Genomic DNA, 20,868 nt, shown 5'->3' on the forward strand with positions numbered 1-20,868 from the left:
TATTTACCAAATCAATCATGCTTTTGCCTCTTAAATATTCCTATGGACAGACCATTTCCAGCTAAATCCAAAACTGTGTTTTTCCTGCTCATTGGGAATTTAAATCCAGCAGCTGTGGCAGGGAGCTGCTCAAACCAGCTCACCTACACCACCAGGTAAAAGCTGCCGTGTGCTCAACTCCAGATCCTTTATCGCCAGCAGGAATTTGAAGTTTCCCAGCCTCATCACCCTGAGGCACTCTGGGAAAGTCGGGAAGTTCAGATTAGCAGGGTTTTGCAGGAAATCAGTGGGTCTGCCAGTCGGTCAGAGCTCAGCCAGGCCTTGGGCACTCCCTGGAGAGCTCCTGCGGCAGAAGGGAGCCCCAGACATGCGGCTGGGGGTGAGCACCATCCATCTCCAGGAGCCAGCGGCTCCCAGGGGACCAGAGCTGCTCTCAGCTGCCATCCATAATTCACACTGAGTGCACGGAGCGTGGCTGAATTAATCCTGCATTTCCAGCAGGATTGTTTGGGAAGGCGTGGTGGGATGTGTCAGCAAAGTGCAGAGCTACCAACACCCTCCCAGGCTTGCAGGGAACCCTTCCGTCCCTTATTTTGTGGTACTGGGATGCATTCGATGCTGACAAAGAGGGAACGAGCAAATTTCAGTCCTGAGCTCCTCAAACTCCCCAGACAGATCAAGCAAGCCTCGAGGAAAGCAGCCTCAGCCCAGCACCGCAGCCAGGCCTTCCTTTGCGCCGTTTGCATCCCGTGTTCCTGCTCCCGTGCCTGACTCTACCTCCTCATTCCCGTCTGCTCAGGTTGAGATAAACCTCAAGCGCTACCCCACGCCCTACCCCGAGGATCTGAAGAACATGGTGAAATCCGTGCAGAACCTGGTGAGCAAACCCAGCCTGGGAGTGCGGCCTGAGAACGCGGCCCCGGCGGCCAGCACTGACCCCACGGGCAAGGACAAGTACGAGCACAAGTGGCCCCCCCTGACCCCCAAGGAGATCTCCGTGGAGGTACTGTCAAGCACCCTTGCTCCTCTCCAGAATTCCAGACCTTTTTTAGGGTCCAGGCCTTTTTTTGGAGCCCCAAAGGATGTTTTGATCCGCTGGGAGCCTCAAGGCCCGAGAGTTCCTTGTTGCTCCTGTAACGTTTTATGGTTTAAAGTTTATAAACCCAGCTATGTTGAGCTGCTGTTTTGCATTCAGGTTTAGACTGAGCTGCTGAGTTTTGTCCAGTTTTAGACCGAGTGGCTGTTTTTCCCAATGCTGCTGAATTTTTGGGTTGAGATCGCCCTGATGGGAATTTTGCTGTGGATTTCTCCCAGCACTCTGTTCAGTTTCAGGGATGTGAGGTTGGCATGTGACACGGTGTGCACCATTTCCATCCCATTTGATCTCTCCTTGGGTCTGGCTGGCCCTGTGTGCCAGGAGGGTCTGCCCTTGGGGTTGCTGCCAGGAGCAGGAATCCAATTAACCCTGGCCAGAGTTAATGAAGGCAGCAGGAGAGCTCCTTGCAGGGCGGGGAGCAGCCATGGATGCTGTGAGCTGCAGAATCCAGCTCTTCCCAGAGTGTTTGCCAAGCACAGGGACAAATTCTACCCCAGGATTCATCCCCAAAAGGTGAATTCCTAAATCCTGCAGTCCTGCTGGAGCTTGCCGTGGAGGTACTGTCAAGCACCCTTGCTCCTCTCCAGAATTCCAGACCTTTTTTAGGGTCCAGGCCTTTTTTTGGAGCCCCAAAGGATGTTTTGATCCGCTGGGAGCCTCAAGGCCCGAGAGTTCCTTGTTGCTCCTGTAACGTTTTATGGTTTAAAGTTTATAAACCCAGCTATGTTGAGCTGCTGTTTTGCATTCAGGTTTAGACTGAGCTGCTGAGTTTTGTCCAGTTTTAGACCGAGTGGCTGTTTTTCCCAATGCTGCTGAATTTTTGGGTTGAGATCGCCCTGATGGGAATTTTGCTGTGGATTTCTCCCAGCACTCTGTTCAGTTTCAAGGATGTGAGGTTGGCATGTGACATGATGTGCACCATTTCCATCCCACTTGATCTCTCAGGGACTCCTTGGGTCTGGCTGGCCCTGTGTGCCAGGAGGGTCTGCCCTTGGGGTTGCTGCCAGGAGCAGGAATCCAATTAACCCTGGCCAGAGTTAATGAAGGCAGCAGGAGAGCTCCTTGCAGGGCGGGGAGCAGCCATGGATGCTGTGAGCTGCAGAATCCAGCTCTTCCCAGAGTGTTTGCCAAGCACAGGGACAAATTCTACCCCAGGATTCATCCCCAAAAGGTGAATTCCTAAATCCTGCAGTCCTGCTGGAGCTTGGTTCTCTTACCCCACCAAAGGAGGGGAATCCCTTCCCAAGGGAGCTGAAAAGCTTGGAGAGGTCTGCAGGAATGCCAGCATTCCTGAGCATCTTTGCAAAGCTTTAATGCTGAAAAGAAATAAATGAGGAAAAACATTTTCCTTCTTTTTCACTCCTTTGTTATCTGAACTTTGTGATAAACTCCTTGTCCTTGAAATGCCCCTGTCTGTGGCCAGTCCTGTGGGCAGGAATTGTTCTCCCTCAGATTTCCATCTCTTTGGCACAAATATTAAAATATTACACATTCAGCTGTAGCTGCTTTCTCAGTGCTGTGTTTTATTTGCAGTCAAATATTTTCATTCCTTAAAAAAATAAGCCCCCAACGTTTTCTCCTCAAGTTGGCTTCAGGAGACTTCAACTCTAGGCATGATTTCAATTAGGACTAAAATATTGAAGTTAAATATTTAAATTCAACTAAAATAGTTAAATCACTCATGTTTCCATCTAAATCTGAAATCTTCAGTTCCACCATTATTTCTTTTTACTCATTAAATTCTCACTGTGTAAATCTGGTCCTTGAACCAGCTGGTGACTCAGGCCACGAGTCTTGACATCCTGCTCCTGTTGCTGAATATATAGAATTTATTTTGTATTATCTGTCATTTGAACCTGAGTATTCTCAACAGCTTTCTGTGGATTTTCATTATCCCTACGTGTTTCCACCTGGAATTTGATCCACGTGGCCTGGCGGTGGTTTTAGGTGTTTGGTCTCGTGGCCTCCAGAAATCAGTGTTTTCTTAGTGTTTGTTAAAATAATGTTAATTTTTTCAATGAAAACACAAACATCCCGGTGAGCCGAGCCCCCAGCAGGGTCCAGGGAGCTGGCAGAGCCAGGGAATGCATCTCCAGGGAGGAGGAAAGGCAGTGACACCCCAAACTTGGGATGCAGCTGGGGAGACATCCCTGGGGGTTGTGGATACAGGGATCTCACAGCACCCTGCAGAAGGAGCTGAGCTGCTGCAGCCAGAGCCCGGGGTGACTCCTGAAGTGCCACCAAATAATGGCAGTGCAGTTCCTCCCTCCTTCTCCCCCACAGCAGAGCTGGGAGCTCCCCCTGTTCCCACGTGCCAGCCGAGATGAGATTTCAGCTCCTGAGCTGTAATGGGGGAACTTTTCCAGATTTTAATTTCCCTGGGATGGAGTCAAGAGTGGAACCACAACTATTCCAGCAGCTGAAGGAAGGAAAAGGGATGATCTTGTCCTTCCCAGACATTAGGAGGGGTTTTTAGCTCTGATCAGGGTGGTGCAGATACATTTCCCTCTCCTTGGCTTCCTGCAGCAGGATAAAACACACGGGAAGTGTAGGCAGAGTGTGAATGGATTTGTGAACAATATTGGCCTGATTTCAGTTGTAACCCATTAAATAAAACATAATGAAGCTCCATTTGCTTTGCAGATAATTAGCAGAAAAACTCAAGCCTCGAGTTAAAGTGCACTTTGAAATTGCAGGTGTGTTGTGATGTAGCTAAAGGCTGAAGGCAGTTTCTGATCCCAGGTAATTGAATTTCAGGTGCACCGCTCACTTTTCATCCTCAGATAAGCTGGTTTCGGATCTCTTTTGGCTTTTCCTGCAATTAATTTGCACGTGTCTCTTCAGAAACTGTTTCTAAATAATGAAAGGGAGCATCTGGAATGAGGAGCTGCATGTCAAATCCACTGTACATCCTTCACCTCCATTCACAATAAGCAAACAATGTCTTGATTAATCATCAATTAAAACAAACCTCTTCATCATTCTAATTCTTTCTGGAAGATGTGAGTTTTGGCCAAAGAGGAGTCTGGGATTATTCAGGGAGTTGTGCTGCCTTTTCATGAGAAAAAAAATGAGGAATATCAAGATCAGCAAGTCAGGCCTTTACAGTTCCTGTTCTTGATGGGTTTGCATTGAGAATATCCCACATTTCCTCTGCCCCATCCCCTCCCAGAGCCCTGGGCTGCTCCAGGCAGATTCCAGGAGTCTGGTCCTTCCAAACATGCTGTCCTTGTGGATTATAATTTAATGTTCTTGTGTCCTCAGCCTGAATATTTGGTGATGTTTCTCTTGCCAGTTGTTTCAATGGTTTGTACCAGGTATTTTCTCCTCAGCACAGTTCTCTGCCCTCTTCCTGCATCCTTCCCCAGTTAATCCCGAGGGATAAATCCTGAGGAATAATCTCCAGGCACCTACTCAACACAATTGCATTAATCTCTTCCCCTTCTCCTTGCAATTTTCTTCCTATTAGTGACCTTTTTGTTCTTCAGCTTGTAAGAAAAAGGTCCTCTTAAAGAGGGAGGAATTAAATGGAATGTGATTTGGGGTTTTTACAGCGCATTTCACATATTCGTGGCAGACTCACAAATGCCAGAGTGGTCCTTTCAAAAGTGCATCGGTTTTTATTGGATAGCTGGGCTGGGGAATGAAAAGAAAAGGAAAATACAATAAAACAGGGAATTTCATGCATAAAATTCAGCATCTTGTCAAAAATGGAACTGTTGGGTCTTCCTCTCTTCCAGCAAAGTGGGGGGGCAGTTTAAGCTTAAAACTCCTGGAATTTTCACGGCACAATATTGGGATTCCAGGTCCAAGCTAAAGAAACCAAAGAACCCCCCAAGAGCCCCCAGGCTGACCCTGAGCTCAGCCCGAAATCACCTGAGGAGGCCCCGGGCAGGGAGGAGAGAGCCCGAGGCTCGGAGGTACCTGGAGAACTCAGCCCCTGCACTGCTCTGCACCCACACTGCCCCCAGCACCGGGCACCTGTGCAGCACCAGGGGAATCCTCTGCATGGGGAACGGAGGGCTGGGTCACTCCGTGCGGGAATCACCGTGGAAATGCCTTGAGGATTAGCCCTGAGGGCATTGATTAAACTGAGGATGGCTCTTCTGAGAAGGTCCTGCCTCCGGTGGAACGTCAGATACAGAGGGTTTGAAATAGCTCTGGTGCAGACAGAATTAAATTCTCCAAGGATAAATCACACGGCAAATGCTTGTACAAATCTCTGTCACTACAAAAAGTACTTAATGGCAGTAAACCTCTGAAAGTCTCCTCCTTGTAAGTGAAAACAAGGAAATGTTTTGAGCCTTGTAGCATTAAGCATTCTAGCAATGTGGATTTGGTTTGGGTGCTCCAGTTTAAATTGTTTCTCTAATTATCACCTCTCTCCCTCTGGCCTTTCCTGTCCAAACTCACTGGAGAACCCTTACAACCTGTCAGGGTACAGAGACCCTGCTGTGTCACCCATCCCTGTCTCCCCAGGACACTCATCCTCCTCATCTCTGAGCTTTCTGCAGGGATGAGAAAAGCCCCAAAATTCCCACTGGTGCCTTCATTCCCTCCCAGCCACCCTAGGGGCCTAAATGCCCTAATTTAAAATTTCTCTTTCTAAGAATGAGTCCACTTTCCTCCCCCAGTTTTACTGGGGTTATTTTCAGCACACGTCCTGTTGCAGGGCCTGTGTGAAGGTCAGGTGTGCTGAACCCTCAGGCAGAAGTTTATTAAATCCAAATAATTTTAATTTAGCCACAAACTCCTCAGAGACAAAGCCATTTTAATTAAGTACAGCTCCAGGGACAGCTGAATCTCTGGAAGGACTCACCAGAAATAACTGAGCAAGGAATCCTCCCTCTGAAATACCAATTGCTCACACTCAATTAGTGTTTGTTTCTTTCTGCTGGCAGCATTTTTGGTGACCTTGACTTCCTCAGAAATGTTTACACGGCCTTCATGTATCTTGCAAGTTCCATCTGGTTTGTCCACATTTCCATAACGAGCACATCACCCTAATTTTCAGGAGGATTTGCGTAGGATTAATTAGAACTTTCTGCTGACAAATCAGAACTTCCTGCGCTGCCCGTGTGGTGGGCTTGGGGTGTTTGAATGATCACGAGGAGAAGACTGTGAACTGCCTGTGTGCTGCAGACTGAAGCGTTGCTGTTCCCTGTGCTCACTCTGCCTTGTTGTGTCCCTCAGGATGCCTTTGGACATCCTGGCAGCGAGATGAGGATAGGGGAGCTCCGTCCTTCCATGCCCGAGACGCCGCTCTACCCCCCCAAACTCGTCCTGCTGGGTAAAGACAAGAAAGGTACTGATGGATTTGCAGCCTTTGGGATGAAACCTTGTGATGGGGATGTCCCACCATAGCCCGTGGACATTTGTGCACGTATCAGTACAACCCAGTGCGATACAATAATGGTTTTGACTTTAAAATGTGTTTTTCTGGTGTTTCCCAAGTGCCGCCCCCTGAAAGCGTTTGCTGTGTTTTGTTTCAGAGTCGACAGATGAGTCTGAAGCAGATAAGATCCATTGTCTGAATAACAGCGTTTCCTCAGGCACTTACTCAGACTATTCCCCTTCCCAGGCTTCCTCAGGGTCCTCCAACGCGCACGTAAAAATGGGCTCCCTGCAGACCACGGCTAAAGAAGCAGTGAATAACTCTTTGTGGGGGAACAGGTGTGACATCTTTCCTGACGCAGCTTCTGCTTCCCTTTTGTCCTCTCTGGGCCCTCAGAGCGACCCTGTTAGGGCATTTGGGTTTAAAAATCTACGTTTTTATCCCCTGTTGGCTGTGCAGAGATGGCCACCCTCCATATTCCATAATCCCACAGCTGCTGGTTCAGCTCTGTGCCATCTCCAGGCATTAAAGCTCCTGGAGGTGGAGCTGCAGCTGTTGGTGTCCCACTATTGCTGTCCCAGCTCCCTCTGCCCTGGATCTCCAAAAAGGTTCTTGGAAAGCCATAACCTGCACTGTAAACATTCCAGGACCAGCCTGTTCTCTCTGTGCCTGCCCTAAACCCCCTCACGTTGTTCCCTCCACAGCTCTGCCCCGTTAAAGAGCTGGATGGGATCAGGCAAAAACTGCCTCTGGTGTCTCTGGTTAAAAAGTGGGGGAAACCTTCTGCTGCACTCCTCCGTTATTTTTACAGCAGGAAAGTCTGTTCAGCAGGATTTCTGGGAACACGGCATGGAGCCAGCCAGGCCTTTGAGTGACTTCTTAGCTTCTCCGTGTGTGTCCTGACAGAGCCTGTGCTCCCGGGCTGCTGCCGCCATGCCCATACCAGTGGCACGGCATCCACAGAGTTCCCAACAGCCTGAGAGTAGCTCAGCTGGTGCTAAAAACATCGAGGGGGCAGGTTTGATTCCTGGACTCAGTGATCCTTGTGGGGCCCTTCCAGCTGGGAATATTCCGTGCTGAGGAACCCCAAAGTCTCCCGGTGCCAGCGCGTAGACGGGAGAAGGCTGAGTTGCTTTCCAAGGACGACGAGTGCTGACGTGCTGGGACAGAGGACATTTTATCTTGTTCCCCTCTCTTGTCTTTGCAGGCTGGCCCAGTCGTTCCCACAGCCCCTGGAGACCAAGCCATTGCTGAGCCAGCGGGAAGCGGCTCCGGCCGGGAACGTCCCGGCGCGCCCGGAGCGGCGCCCGCTGAGCGACGCCTTCACCGACAGCTGGAACGACGGCTCCCACTACGACAACACGGGATTCGTGGCCGAGGAGAGCGCGGCAGAGAACGCCGGCACCAACCCCCTGCTGAGCACCAAATCCAGGAGCTCCTCTGCCCACGGGCGCCGGCCGCTGATCCGGCAGGACAGGATCGTGGGGATCCCCCTGGAGCTGGAGCAGCCCGCGCTCAGAAACACACACGACTCTGAAGTGCCTCCTCCCAACCCTTGGCAAAATTGGACCAGAACCCCCAGTCCTTTTGAAGACAGGACAGCTTTTCCTTCCAAACTGGAAAGCACCCCCAACACCAGCCCTTTGCCCGAGCGGAAAGATCATGTCAAGGAGTCTCCCGAAATGACGAGCACTTTCACTCCAGGAATTCCGTGGGAATATCACGACGCCAACGCTAACAGGAGCCTCACAAACGTCTTTTCCCACATGCACTGTCGCCCAGACCCTTCCAAAAACGTCATCTCCATCAGCAAGAGCACGGAGCGGCTCTCCCCGATGATGAGGGATTTAAAAACGAACAAGTTTAAGAAGTCGCAGAGCATCGACGAGATCGACATCGGTGCGTACAAGGTGTACAACATCCCCCTGGAAAACTATGCATCCGGGAACGACACCGTGGGTCCCCACGAGAGGGTGGACAAGCTGCTGGGCCCCGAGCACGGCGTGCTGAGCATGTCCCGCAGCCAGTCCGTGCCCATGCTGGACGACGAGCTGCTGACCTATGGCAGCGTCAAGGTGCAGCCGCAGCACAAGGCGTCGGTCACCAAGAAGGTTTATCAGTTCGACCAAAGCTTCAACCCCCAGGGCGCCGTGGAGCTCCCGGCCGACAAGCGGCTCCTGCCGCCCTTCCAGCTCAACGCCGAGTACCTGCCCCAGCCGGCCAAGAGCCTGCCCCAGGAGCTGGTGAGCCCGCGGGGCTACCGCGGCTACGCGCCCGTGGAGCCCATGTTCTCCTTCTCACAGCCCTCGGTCGGCGAGGAGCCGGTGGCCGCCCCGTTCCCCGGCCCGGCCGCGCGCCCCGGCTTCCTGCGCAGGGCGGATTCGCTGGTCAGCTCGGCGGAGATGTCGGTGTTCCGCAGGGTGGGCGAGCCCCAGGAGCTGCCCCCGGCGGACAGGTACGGCCGGGCCCCGTTCCGCGGCGCCCCGGAGCGCCAGGGCAGCATGGCCGTGCCCGAGGCCCAGTTCCTCAAGCGCAACGGGCGCTACGAAGACGAGCACCCTTCCTACCAGGAAGTGAAAGCCCAGACTGGGAGCTTCCCAGTTAAAAACCTCACGCAAAGGAGGCCCCTGTCGGCACGAAGCTACAGCACAGAGAGCTACGGCACGGCCCAAACGCGGCCGGTCTCAGCGAGGCCCACCATGGCAGCTCTGCTGGAAAAGATTCCGTCAGACTATAACTTGGGTAACTATGGCGACAAGCCTTCCGATAGCAGTGATATAAAGCCGAGGCCTCCCCCTGGGAAGGGAAATGAGAGCTGTGCTAAAATGCCCGCTGACTGGAGACAACAGCTACTTAGACATATAGAAGCTAGAAGGTTAGACAGGGTATGTTTGGCATTTCTCTGCAATTAATGCCTTTAGTTGTGTGTTTCGCTCTGTCAAACGATTTGCACGTGCAGTGGTGACCACCAGAATTCCCAGGGATGAAATTCCTGCCGTGGTGTCAGAGGGACCGGCCCGCCGAGGGCCCTGGGGGTGCTCAGCTGGAGTGAGGGATCCCAGAAAATCCAGAGGCTCCTCACTGATGATGCCCCTTGGGACAGTCGCCGGGGTGGTGGCTCCGGGCTCCGGGTAAATCCGGAGGCTTCACGCTGGTGACGTTCCTTGGGGCAGTCACTGGGGTGGTGATTCTGAAACCTGGGTAAATCCAGAGGCTCTGCCCCAGTGCCCGTCACTGGGGTGGTGACTCCTGCAGCTCTGCCCAAAATTAGGAAGAACCCTGAGGTTCTCCCCTGCCCACGGAAGCGCTGCTGGAGCCACCAGGTCAGTAACGACCGAGAGCCTGGAGAGGTGCTGGGCACGTCTTGGCAGTAAAAGGGAATAAAGGAAAAAGAGAATAAGTAACAAAATGTATTTTAGCTCTGGTGTCACTGTTAGTGCAGGGGGCTTAAAAGTGTCTATAACTGAGAAATATCCCTGGGTATCCACTGCCACGGTTCTGATGGGAATGTGATCATTACTCCTTTTAGCTGTAGGAAGTTATGCTGATTTGCCTTCTATCCAAAGGGTACTTTAGTGCATGATTCAGTCATTACCTATTTAATGACCTAATCCATGAATCCGATTTACTCCGTGATCTGAAGTGGTTGTGACAAATTCCTGTGGTGAAATGCATAAGGAGTCATTGCCAAATGTGTCCATATACTGCTTTATGCTAGAGCCTCCTGAGTTTGGTGTTAATATTCTCCTTACTTACCTTCCAGTCACTGGGATATGATGATATTAGGTTATCCTTAAGGATCAAATGGGGAAACTTCAAAAAGGGTCTCCCAAGCCGGAGCATTTTCCTCCCTCAGCTCTTTTCCTTGTGCTGTGTAAACCCACTGGAAACTGCCTCCTCCCCAGGGAAACCAGTGCACCCCGAGCAGGGCCCTTCCTGGTGCAAATAAACCCTCGCCAGGTGTTGTTGGCTTAAGGAACATCTCTACACTTGGTTTACAGCGTGTATGAAGGGTGCTTTAACCCTGGAAAGCTGACACTGGCGGCTGTCCCTAACCCCTGCAAGGTGGTTCCTGCTGGGTGCAGAGCTCCAAGGAGCTGGGCTGGGCTGGTGGGAGCCCCAGGGAGCAGCCCTGTCCCTGGGCTGGGCACAGCACCCGTGTCCCTGCCCTGCCCAGCTGGTTTTTGGGGAGCAGGACTCTCTCCTCCACGCCAGGCACAGCCCTGGCTGCACAGCCCACCCCGAATTTGGCCGGTTTTTTTTGCAAAAAGCCAGACTTGCAGCAGGTGAAGTCCAGGTCCCACCACCCCCCTTGTGCTGTCAGCGTGGAAGTCCTCTCTGGTGCCCATTTTCTGTACGAGGAGCAATGTACTCGCTGTGTGTGACCAGTGCATGCCTGGAGGAGCTATCGGTACTCGGTACTGTTTGTTGGCTTAAACTAAAACTCTGTGAACTTAACCATGTATGTGTGAGACTTAATTCTGAGCATGTGTGTTCATATGTGTCCCGTGGTTGTTTCCTCTACTCAGAGCGCTGCTTACAAACACCACACAGTTAGCCTTGGCATGCTGCACTCTGGAGGGGTTTCAGCCATGCATGCCGGCCGAAGCATGACTTTAAACTTGCAGCCTAAATCTAAATTTGAAAACCAAATGCTTCAAGAGCTACCTCTACCGAAAGTAAGTATGGGCTAGCCAGCATTCCCGGCATTCCCGGTTAATTAATGATCCTTGCTTCCTCCTGGTTTAGCTTCTGCCTCTTCCTCCTGCTTTTAGGATGCCCAGTCCACAAAGCAAGGCTGGCAGGGACGCAGCTCTGCCCCTTGGTGGCCTTGCTTTTTGGATTCCGGGGCTCCCTGGCTGTCATTCCTGCTCTCCTGCTCTCCTCACACACGCCAGCGCTGTGATTTGCTCAGTGGGAAACGTGGTTTGCTCTGGGACTGTTTGATCCTAAAAAAAATGGGTGTGGAAATTGTGGAATGGGCTCCAGGAGGCAGGGATTTTAATATCTGGGCATTAATTGGGTGTGCTGTAACACCTGATGGATTTTGAACACATTACCACACCCAAACCCATTTTAAAATTCGAGAAACACCTTAAAAAGAGAATATTTACTGTTTATCTTATATTTATTATTACTGGTTTAACATTTACATTTAATTACTGTTTATCTTATATTTATTATTGATATATTGTTGACTAGCACAGATTTACTCCCAAAGAATATCTGAAGGGAGAGGCAAACAGCACAAGGCAGAGAGGGCCATTCCTGCAGGATTCTCAGTGCCAGGGAGGGATGCTGAGACCTTTCCCTGCATCCCAAGGGACGGGCATGGCTCAGCCTCTCCCTGCCCTGGCACAGGAGCTGAGGGGACTCAGCAGCAGCAGCAGCAGCTCTGTGAGTGATGAAAGGGCAGCAGAGCCCAGATCCCAGTGTTCCATCTGTGCTGGGAATGGCCAGGCTGGCCCCTGTGGAACAGCCTGGCCAGCAATTCCCAAAGGGTTGTCAGCAATTCCGAGGGTTCAGAGCTCACACCCCAGGATTCGAGGAGAGCAGGATGATGCAGCAGCAGCAGCAGGAGCCGGCCCAGAGCTCGGCCCTGCTCCTCTTGCCAACCCCACCCGTGCTCCAGCCGGAATTCCCGGCAACCCAGGGCAGGATGGCAGCACCCAGGGAGCAGTGCCAGGCCTTCCCCACTGTCCCCAGCCCTCCATCCCCTGTCACCTCCATGCCACGTCCCCCCGCGCTGCTCTGGGTGTGTGCTGCTCCGTGGTGGGGCGGGAGGCTCCGAGGGGATCCCCCTGGGTGTGTGTGCTGGGCAGGGACATCCCGGTGTTGTCTTTGCTTCCCCAGACCTTGTCTGTCTGCTCAGGTGCTTGTCACGAGTCCCTGGAAAAATCCACTGGGCATCAACCCCAAAGAGTGGTGCTGGTTCCCTCCACACGTTAGGAATGAGGTGGTTTGTGGCACTGCCAGGGTTTTAGGCTCTAGGTGAATGTGGATATCAATGATGGATGTCTGAGGAAACCCAGGAATCTGCTCTGTGATCTGTTCTGGGGTGTGGTCTGATGTGGGTTGTTCTGCTTTTCTATCTTACCAGCATTCCATTGCTCCATATCCATAGAAACTGTGATGCTGAACTGCACTGAGGGGTTGTTCTCTCGCTGTACTGTTGGGGAAAATTATTGTTGGGAAAGATCACTGCAGGGGGAAATGACTGTTGGAAAAATGCCGTGTATATTTAGTGTTGTTTAATTTTATTGCTTCACACCTTCCACGGAATTTGCATTTCCTAAAGAATCCAGGCCACAGCAGTTTAGTCCTTGCCTCTTCTCCTCCCTCCTTCCCGTGGCCTGGATTCAAGAGAGTAATGAGTGAGCTCTGGCTGTCAGGAAACCAACTTTAGCAATGAATTCCCTTGGAAATGTTCATGACATCGATCTGCTCCCCGCAGAAAATGTGGGAAGTGCTGCTTTTCCTCTTTTCCCCAGATTTCATGGAGGTGGAGCCGAGCTGCAGCCTGTCCCAGCTCAGAAAACAGCCACAGTTTTGGGGACAAATCCCTTTTGCCGCAGCAAATGAAATCCAGGATTTCCCTGTTTCTGGAGGAAGCTGGGAGCACTCTCTGCATTTTCCCTTTTCCCTCTGGAGTGCAAACTGCCCTCTGCAGGTCAGGCCCAGCTCTCTCCAGAGGGATCCTTTCCACTTCTGGCTGCCAGTGAAAAGTTTTTAAAGTTTTTCCATTTTAATGGGGGTAAAGAAAGCTCTGCAAGGAGATCCTGGGCTTTAAACAGGGGAAATGGTTTTTCTAGTGGTTTTTCATAGAAGGAAAATCAGAAATTCCATTATTTTTCTGGGCGATTTCTTGAATGATGAAAGAAATATAATGGAAGTTTCCTTTCACTTTAAATAATTAGGGTTGGACTTTTTTTCACTTCGCCTCAGAGATGTGATTTAAATAATAATTTCCTTCTATTTACTTTTCAACTTCTGTTTAAAAACAGTTTTTAATGGAAAAATCCCCACCTTTCACATTTCAAAGCAAATTTGATTAATCCTTCATCCATCTAGAGAAGTGTATCCTGATTTTTTTTTTTTTTTTTTTTTTTTTTTTTTTTTTTGGTTAACCCAAAGCTGGAGAAGAAATGCCTGGAATGGCAGAGGGGAGGAATAGATTTTTTTTTTTGCTCCTTTGCAGATTCCTATTAATCAATAAGCACTGAACTGTGCCAGGTGCTGTCAGTGGCAGGACAATGCTGGAATTTTGGGAAGTCTGACACCCAAAAGGTGTTAGGAAAACTCCCAGTGATGATCGAGAAATAGAGGGACAGAAAATGGAAACTCAGGGTGGGGCAGGAAAAGTCCAAACCCCCTTCGAAGTCCTGAAAACAGGAGTGAAACAACCAGGGGGGAAAGTGACAAGGAAGAAACACGGAACAGGAGAGAAAAGGGAATTATGAGCATTGGGGAAGCTTTCCCTGTGTGTTGTGACCTTTCACGATGAGGCAAACATTGAATTCCAGGTTAATATTGTACAAAAAAGGTCCCTGGCACGAGCCAGGAGGTTCCGGGAGCTGCGCACGGAGCCAGCCCAGCCCCGGCACTGCCAGCAGGGAATGTTTGCTGCAGAAAACACAAACAGCTCCTTTTCCTTGCTGGTAAATCCTTCCTAACAGAGCTCCTGCTGCTGGAACGAGCAGCGAGGAAGTCCTAACTCCAGAATTAATGCCAGGCTCTTGAAATATTGGAATTTTGCCAAAATCCGTTTCTCTGAAAGTAACGAGTCCCGCCAATGAATTTTCTCTTCTCTCTCACCATTCATTATTCTCATTATTTCTGTCCTGAACCTCTCGAGCCCTCCTGCTTGCAGAGAGCCCCCAGTGACGCTGTGTTGGTGGAGCACTGGGCAGCCTGGGCGCTGTGTGCATTGCTGGGTTGTTGTGGCTGAGTGTGGAGGGTTTGTGCTGTGCCTAAAGGCTGCCCTGCCTTTGTGAACAGACCCCGTCGCAGCAGAGCAGCCTCCTGGACAACGGGCAGGACGAGGTGGCCGTGGGCAGCCCCTGGACCCCCTACCCGCTGGGCCGGCGGGACGTGCCCCCCGACACCGTCACCAAGAAGGTAAGGGGTGCCAGCAGGCACGGCCCCAGCCCGCCCTGGGGACAGCAGGACAGCCCTGGGCAGCACCCGGGGCTGCTCCAAGGCTGAACGCAGGAATTGCTGTACTGAGGGCGGTGTTCTCATGGGGCACCTGATGCCTTGTGCAGGCTGCACACACTAAAGCAGCTCAGAGTCTGAAAATAGAAAACCCAAAACCTGAGGCATCAGGGGCCCTTTGTGTGCTCTGGCTCTGCTGTGGGCAGTGGGCACGGCAGGCTGCTCCTGCCCTGCTCCTGCAGGGTCGCATCCCGAGGTTTCACCCCAGTGATGTTGTTCAGTCCATAAACAGCACGAGGGGTGGGATGGCTGCAGCCCAGCCCTGCACAGGCACAGCCCTTGTGCTGATAAACTCCCTGGAAAAGGGGTTTCATTTCTGGTGCTTCTGTGGTGGTGGATATTGAATTCCAGTGCTCGGAGCTCCTGGCTGCCCCTCCCAGCCCCAGCTCTCAGGAGCTGCTCTGATCATAAAGCTGGAGACTGGAGAATCCTCACGGACCGTGTTGGAGGAGGAGCTGCAGGGATGAGCCAGGATAATCCCAGGGATCACTGTCAGGAGATCCACCCTGCCAGCCCAGAAGTCCCAGCAGTGAGTGACACCAGGATGTGCACGCTGGCTGTGTGTGAGGATCCCAGGGAGCTCCTCCTGCTCCAAGCTTTATCCTTTCATCAAGCTGCATCCCTTCACAGGGAGATGCAGCCAGGAATCCCTGAGTGCAGGAGGGTTGCTGTGGGTGGAAACAAAAGCCATTGCTCCCGGAGATGCCTCCCGGCACAGGAGGAGGAGGGAAGCTGATGGTGCGGGATGCAGCTGGCCCTGACAGCCGAGTTGTTTGTCCCCGACCTGCGAGAAATCGGGATGAGCGGTGTAGAGCCGTGCATTTCCCAGCTCCCGAGGCCGTGCCGGGCCGGGTGCGGCGCTCGGGAGCTGCGGGCCGGCTGTCCTGACGCGGTGCTTGCCCACAGGCAGGTAGCCACATCCAGACGCTGATGGGCTCGCAGAGCCTGCAGCACCGGAGCCGGGAGCAGCAGCAGTACGAGGGCAGCATGAACAAGGTGACCATCCAGCAGTACCAGCCCCCCCTGCCCATCCAGATCCCGTCCTCGCAGGGCTCCCGGGCCCCCCAGCCCCAGCGGTGCCTCATCCAGACCAAGGGACAGCGCAGCACCGACGCCTACCAGGAGCAGGTGAGGCTCGGGGGCACGGGGAGGCGCGGGGGGCACGGGGAGGCTCGGGGGGCACGGGGAAATAGAGGGCACCAACAGTCCCAAAGGGGCTTCTCCAAAGTGCCCAAGGGAGAGGGAACCTTGGGCGGGAGTGGGGGAGCTGAGCCCGGCAGACCAGGGGAGCTGGGACTGGGAGAGCCCTGGCTGGACTGGGAGAGCCCTGGCTGGACTGGGAGAGCCCTGGCTGGACTGGGGACAGGCTGGGTCCATGCCTTCCCCAGCAGCAGCCACCAATACCCATTTTCTCCCAGTCTGACCCAGTGACACCGTTTGGAATTGAGGTCCCCGGGCAGAGCTGGCATTCCTGGGTCAGACCGATTTAATTTCCACCTTCTGCCCTTTCCCCAGTGACCCCGGTCAGCGCCAGCAGGGCAGGGCTTTGGTGGGACCCTGCTCTGCTCAGACCTGCCCAGCAGAGCCCAGCTGCTGCCCCAGTGCCCCAGCCTGGCACAGGCACTGGGGAGTTTCACTCCCTGCTCCTGCCCCCCAGATTTGTCCTTCAGCAGGGCTGTGAGAGGCCCCTGAGGGCAGAAGGAGGTGCAGAACCATCCCCAAAGCTCCCTCCTTGGGGGGTGTCCGTGGAGCCCCAGAGCAGCTCCTGCCCCACGCCCCTGGTGCTCGGACCTGCTGGGGGAGGAGGTGCTCACACCAGCTCAGGGCACGGCCACAAAGCTCTCTGAGCTCATTTTATTGTACATCCCAATTCCCCAGCGCTCTTTGGAGCCACCCTGGCCACAAGAGGAGACTCAGCTCTGATTCCTGCAGGCTCCCAGATCCCAGCAGTGCCCCAGATATCCCAGAGGATTTTATCCCTTGGCTCTGTCCCAGGAGTGCTGCATGTCTGGCTCCTCCCGGGAAAATAAAATTACACCAGACAAAGCCTCACTGATGGGTTTATCCCAGTGTTTAAGTGAAAAACTTGGCCAGGGTGAACTTCTCTTTCACAAATCTAAAGGGTTTTTTCCTCCTTGAAAAGAGAATATTAAAAACCATGCAAAAATCTGTGAACCACAGGGAATGTTTTGGTACCACTGCAGTGTGGGAAAATGCTGCCAGTTCTTCCAGCTTATATATTTTATAATTTCATAATATTTTGATATTTTAGCAATATTCCAGCGGCTTTTCCCATTTTGTGGAGTGCAGGGGCTCAGCTCCTCCAGGGAAATGGGATGTGAGAGCAGGTTTCAGTGCTGACATCCCTGTTTTTCCTACCTAGTTTTGTGTGAGGATAGAGAAGAATCCTGGCCTTGGGTTTAGTATCAGTGGTGGAATAAGTGGACAAGGAAATCCATTCAAACCTTCTGATAAGGTAAGTTTGAAACTCCTCTCTCCCTGCTCCTTGTTTCAGAGGTCACAGAGTGGAGGCAGAGAACAGGAGGGGGATGCTGATGCCTCTCTGTTGGTGTCATTGAAAGATTTTTTTTTTTTCCATTCTTAGCTTTGTTCTTGGGTTTTGGGTTGGGTTTTTTGTTTTTTGGGGTTTTTTTTGGGGGGAGTTTCTTTGTTTTGGTTTTTTTTTGGGGGGGTTTTTTTGTTTTGTTTTGTTTTGTTTTGTTTTTTGGTTTTTTGGGGTTTTTTTTTTTTTTTTTTGGTTCTTTGTTTATTTTAGCAGAGTGTTGTTTGCTTGTTTTCCCAGTTAAAGAAGATGAGGGAATCAAGCATCAACCCCACAAGTGTCTGGCCCATATTCCCTGGATAAGAAAAAATTTTGGGCTGTTTTCTGGAGAATTGTCTCTCTCACTCTTTAAGAGTCAGCTTAGACCCCCAATTAAACTTTTAACAAATTAATTAAAGTATATTATATATATAATATATATTATAGTATAGTGTAAATTACATATATGTTATATATTACATATTATACATTATACATTATGAATTATACATTATATATTATATATTATATATTATATATTATATATTATATATTATATATTATGTATTATATATTATAATAAAAGTTACTATACTAAAGTACAGTATCATCCCTGGGGGCTGAAATTCCAGGGTTTGCAGCTGCTGTGACAAATAAAGGCAGCCTGGAAATCCCTGGATCCTTACAGGCCCCGTGGCAGCAGATGTCTCCTGTACTGGGAGTTAAAACCGACACCTGGTGGTGGCCAGGGACACTCGGGGTTCAGCTTGGGAATTGCACATTTAAGATAAATCGATTTGCAACAGAAAGAGGCCACCAAAACTCCAATGTGTGCTGAGTCCCCGCTGCCAGGGCTGTAGGATTGGGAAGTGGGCTCCTGCCCCTGTGGATTTGTGTTTGGGGCCTGGAACTGACTGGAGTTTGTTGGGAAAAGAGATTTCTGGAGCTGATGTTCTTGGGTAATACTGGATTCATGTTGCAGGGACAGTGGGAACTTCCATAAATATTTCAAATAATGAAATTGAAGCTGTGCTTCCTAGAGGAAGCAAAGATTGCTGTACTGATTATGATACACATTATTCCAATAATTAACACTTGCTCCATTTTAATTACCCTCCTGACAACCTGCCACTCTCGCCCTGTGCACGCTGGACTCTCTTTGTGATGTGGGATTTCAGTGTAAAATGACCCACAGTTATTGATAAGTGCTGCAGGTCCCAGGGAGCTGCTCCACCCCCAGACTGGTGTTTGATAACAAGCAGAATAAAGCAGTTTGGTGTTTCCCATCTCCAGGGCACGCAGAGCCCCCAGGCCCCAGCTAGGGAGGGAGCCCCGTGTTTTTTGGGATGTAGTTCTTGGAGAAAGCATCCTAACCTGTGTTACTTCTGACTTATAGGGTATCTTTGTTACTAGGGTTCAGCCTGACGGCCCTGCCTCCAGCCTGCTCCAGCCCGGAGACAAAATCCTCCAGGTAGGGATCCTGGGGAGTCCTGGGCTCAGAGCCCGGCCTGGAGGCACACAGGGTGGTGTTTGCAGCAGCTGGCCTTTGGGGGTTTTATTTACAGCTGTAAATGCAGCTGTATTTACAGTCTGGGGATATTGATTTGCAGCTGTTGTCCTGTTTGCCCTGGTGGCCACGGGTGCCTGGTGTGAATCAAAACCCGAGGGCAGAGCCCCAGGGCAGGGACTGTCCCCTCTGCTGGGGCACCTCCACCCCGTGCCCACTGCTGGGCACCCCCAAACTGACCCTGAGAGGCTGGAGTGTGTCCAGGGCAGGGAATGGAGCGGGGAAGGGGCTGGAGAATCCCTTGGTGCAGCTGGAGGCTGTGTCAGGACCCTGATCAGCCCCAGCCATTCCCCCTTTGTCCTCCTCAGCTCTTCATTCCAGATTCTCCAGCCAGATCCTCCCCCTGGAGTCTGTCCCTGCCTGTGCCACCATCTGGGGCTCGGGGGAGGATCCATCTCCCCCAGCCTTGGCCCACTGTCCCCACACTCTGCCCCACGATCTCCCTGTGGATCTTCCAGATCCCTGAGACCCCTCCCAGCCCTGTGCAGAATTCTGGGATTCCATTAGTGCCTCATTTTGGCACAGCTGTCGGTGCATTTGGCATCCTCCCTGCCTGGAATTTGGATTCCTCTTTCCCAGAGGAAAGGTGTTTCATTGTGTTGAGGCTTTCAGCGTGGTCAGACCCCGGAGCAGTCCCAGAGTCACAGCATCATTTCAGTGGGAATGAAATCACTCCTTGGAGCCCCCAGCCCAGCCCTGAAGCCATCCCACAGTGGACAAGAGAAATGTGTGCTTTGTGCCCACGAGAAACCCTCATGTGTTCGTTATTTATTTCAGCCTTGCTTTTAATTGCCAAATAGCCCTTTTTTTATCCCAAAACAAGCCACTAAAGCCTCTTCCCTTGTGTTTTCCCTGCTGCAGGCCAACGGACACAGCTTTGTACACCTGGAACACGAGAAGGCTGTGCTCCTACTGAAGAGTTTCCAGAACACAGTAGACTTAGTTATCCAACGTGAGCTTACTGTCTAAATATTTTTTTATAAATAGTAAATATGTCTAGCCAGATCTAATGTTCAAAAGGATTTATACATAGGAAACCAATTTTTTGCCAATTGCTGGACCAATGGCAAACAGTAGTGCCAAATGTATAATACTCTATGTTAGTACCAATCATCGGGAGAAAATATAAGAATTAACTCTATAAATATATTGTTCATGTGGCTCCGTATTAGTTTTACTTGTCAGCCTCTGGCTGTGCATTGGTGCGTTTTTTTAACCAAGTTCCTTCTTAAAAGTCAATTTCATATGATTTCAAAACACAGAAGCACATACAAATCCTTTAGGAATTCTGCTATCCATCAGAAACACTGCCTCAAAGTTGTATATGCCTTTATAAAGATGAAATATATTAACCTGTACTTCCCATGAAATATTTCTATCATGTCGCATACGAAAGTATAGAGAAGAAAATATTTTCATAAACACCTCAAAGAAAGTATATATTAAATTAAATTTAATAATGTTCATTTATTTTCAATGCAAAGATATTCTATGCCTTATGAAAATACCTGTACATATGCCGTGTGTATAGCTGGCTCCGTAGGGATCAGGAACAATTCACTACACAGGGTGAGAGACTTCTCCAGCTGTAACTCTGGGACCTCGGGACAAGGAGCCCACGTGGGAACGGGACAGCTCCCCTCCCCCTGGAATGGGTGAGCTCCCTCTGGGATGGGTGAACTCATTCTGGAATGGGTGATCTCATTCTGGAATGGGATAGCTCCTTCTGGAACAGGATAACTCCTTCTGGAATGGGTGAACTCATTCTGGAATGGGATAGCTCCTTCTGGAACAGGATAACTCCTTCTGGAATGGGTGAACTCATTCTGGAATGGGATAGCTCCTTCTGGAACGGGATAACTCCTTCTGGAATGGGTGAGCTCCCTCTGGATGGGTGAGCTCCCTCTGGAATGGGTGAACTTATTCTGGAATGGGATAACTCCTTCTGGAATGGGATAACTCCTTCTGGAATGGGTGAGCTCCATCTGAAATAGAATAGCTCCCTCTGGGATGGGATAGCTCCCTCTGGAAAGGGTGAACTCATTCTGGAATGGGACAACTCCCTCTGGAACAGGGTAACTCCGTCTGGATTGGGGTAACTCCCTCTGGAATGG

General features: G+C 51.0%; 1 protein-coding gene across 1 annotated transcript in view; it reads left to right on the top strand.

Moving 5' to 3' along the window:
• The window catches only part of LRRC7 (leucine rich repeat containing 7), a 53,256-nt gene extending 33,533 nt beyond the window's left edge, over positions 1–19,723 (top strand). The window contains exons 15-24 of the mRNA XM_041470462.1: positions 800–1,003; positions 6,290–6,401; positions 6,589–6,769; positions 7,639–9,316; positions 10,961–11,110; positions 14,430–14,549; positions 15,552–15,773; positions 17,029–17,121; positions 18,584–18,658; positions 19,616–19,723. Coding sequence (XP_041326396.1) covers positions 800–1,003; positions 6,290–6,401; positions 6,589–6,769; positions 7,639–9,316; positions 10,961–11,110; positions 14,430–14,549; positions 15,552–15,773; positions 17,029–17,121; positions 18,584–18,658; positions 19,616–19,723 — 2,943 coding nt within the window. The remainder of the gene's footprint in view (positions 1–799; positions 1,004–6,289; positions 6,402–6,588; positions 6,770–7,638; positions 9,317–10,960; positions 11,111–14,429; positions 14,550–15,551; positions 15,774–17,028; positions 17,122–18,583; positions 18,659–19,615) is intronic.
• The last annotated feature ends 1,145 nt before the right edge of the window (positions 19,724–20,868 follow it).

Source organism: Pyrgilauda ruficollis, unplaced genomic scaffold (assembly GCF_017590135.1).
Source record: "Pyrgilauda ruficollis isolate IOZ18807 unplaced genomic scaffold, ASM1759013v1 scaffold246, whole genome shotgun sequence".
In the NCBI taxonomy this organism is placed as follows: domain Eukaryota; kingdom Metazoa; phylum Chordata; class Aves; order Passeriformes; family Passeridae; genus Pyrgilauda; species Pyrgilauda ruficollis.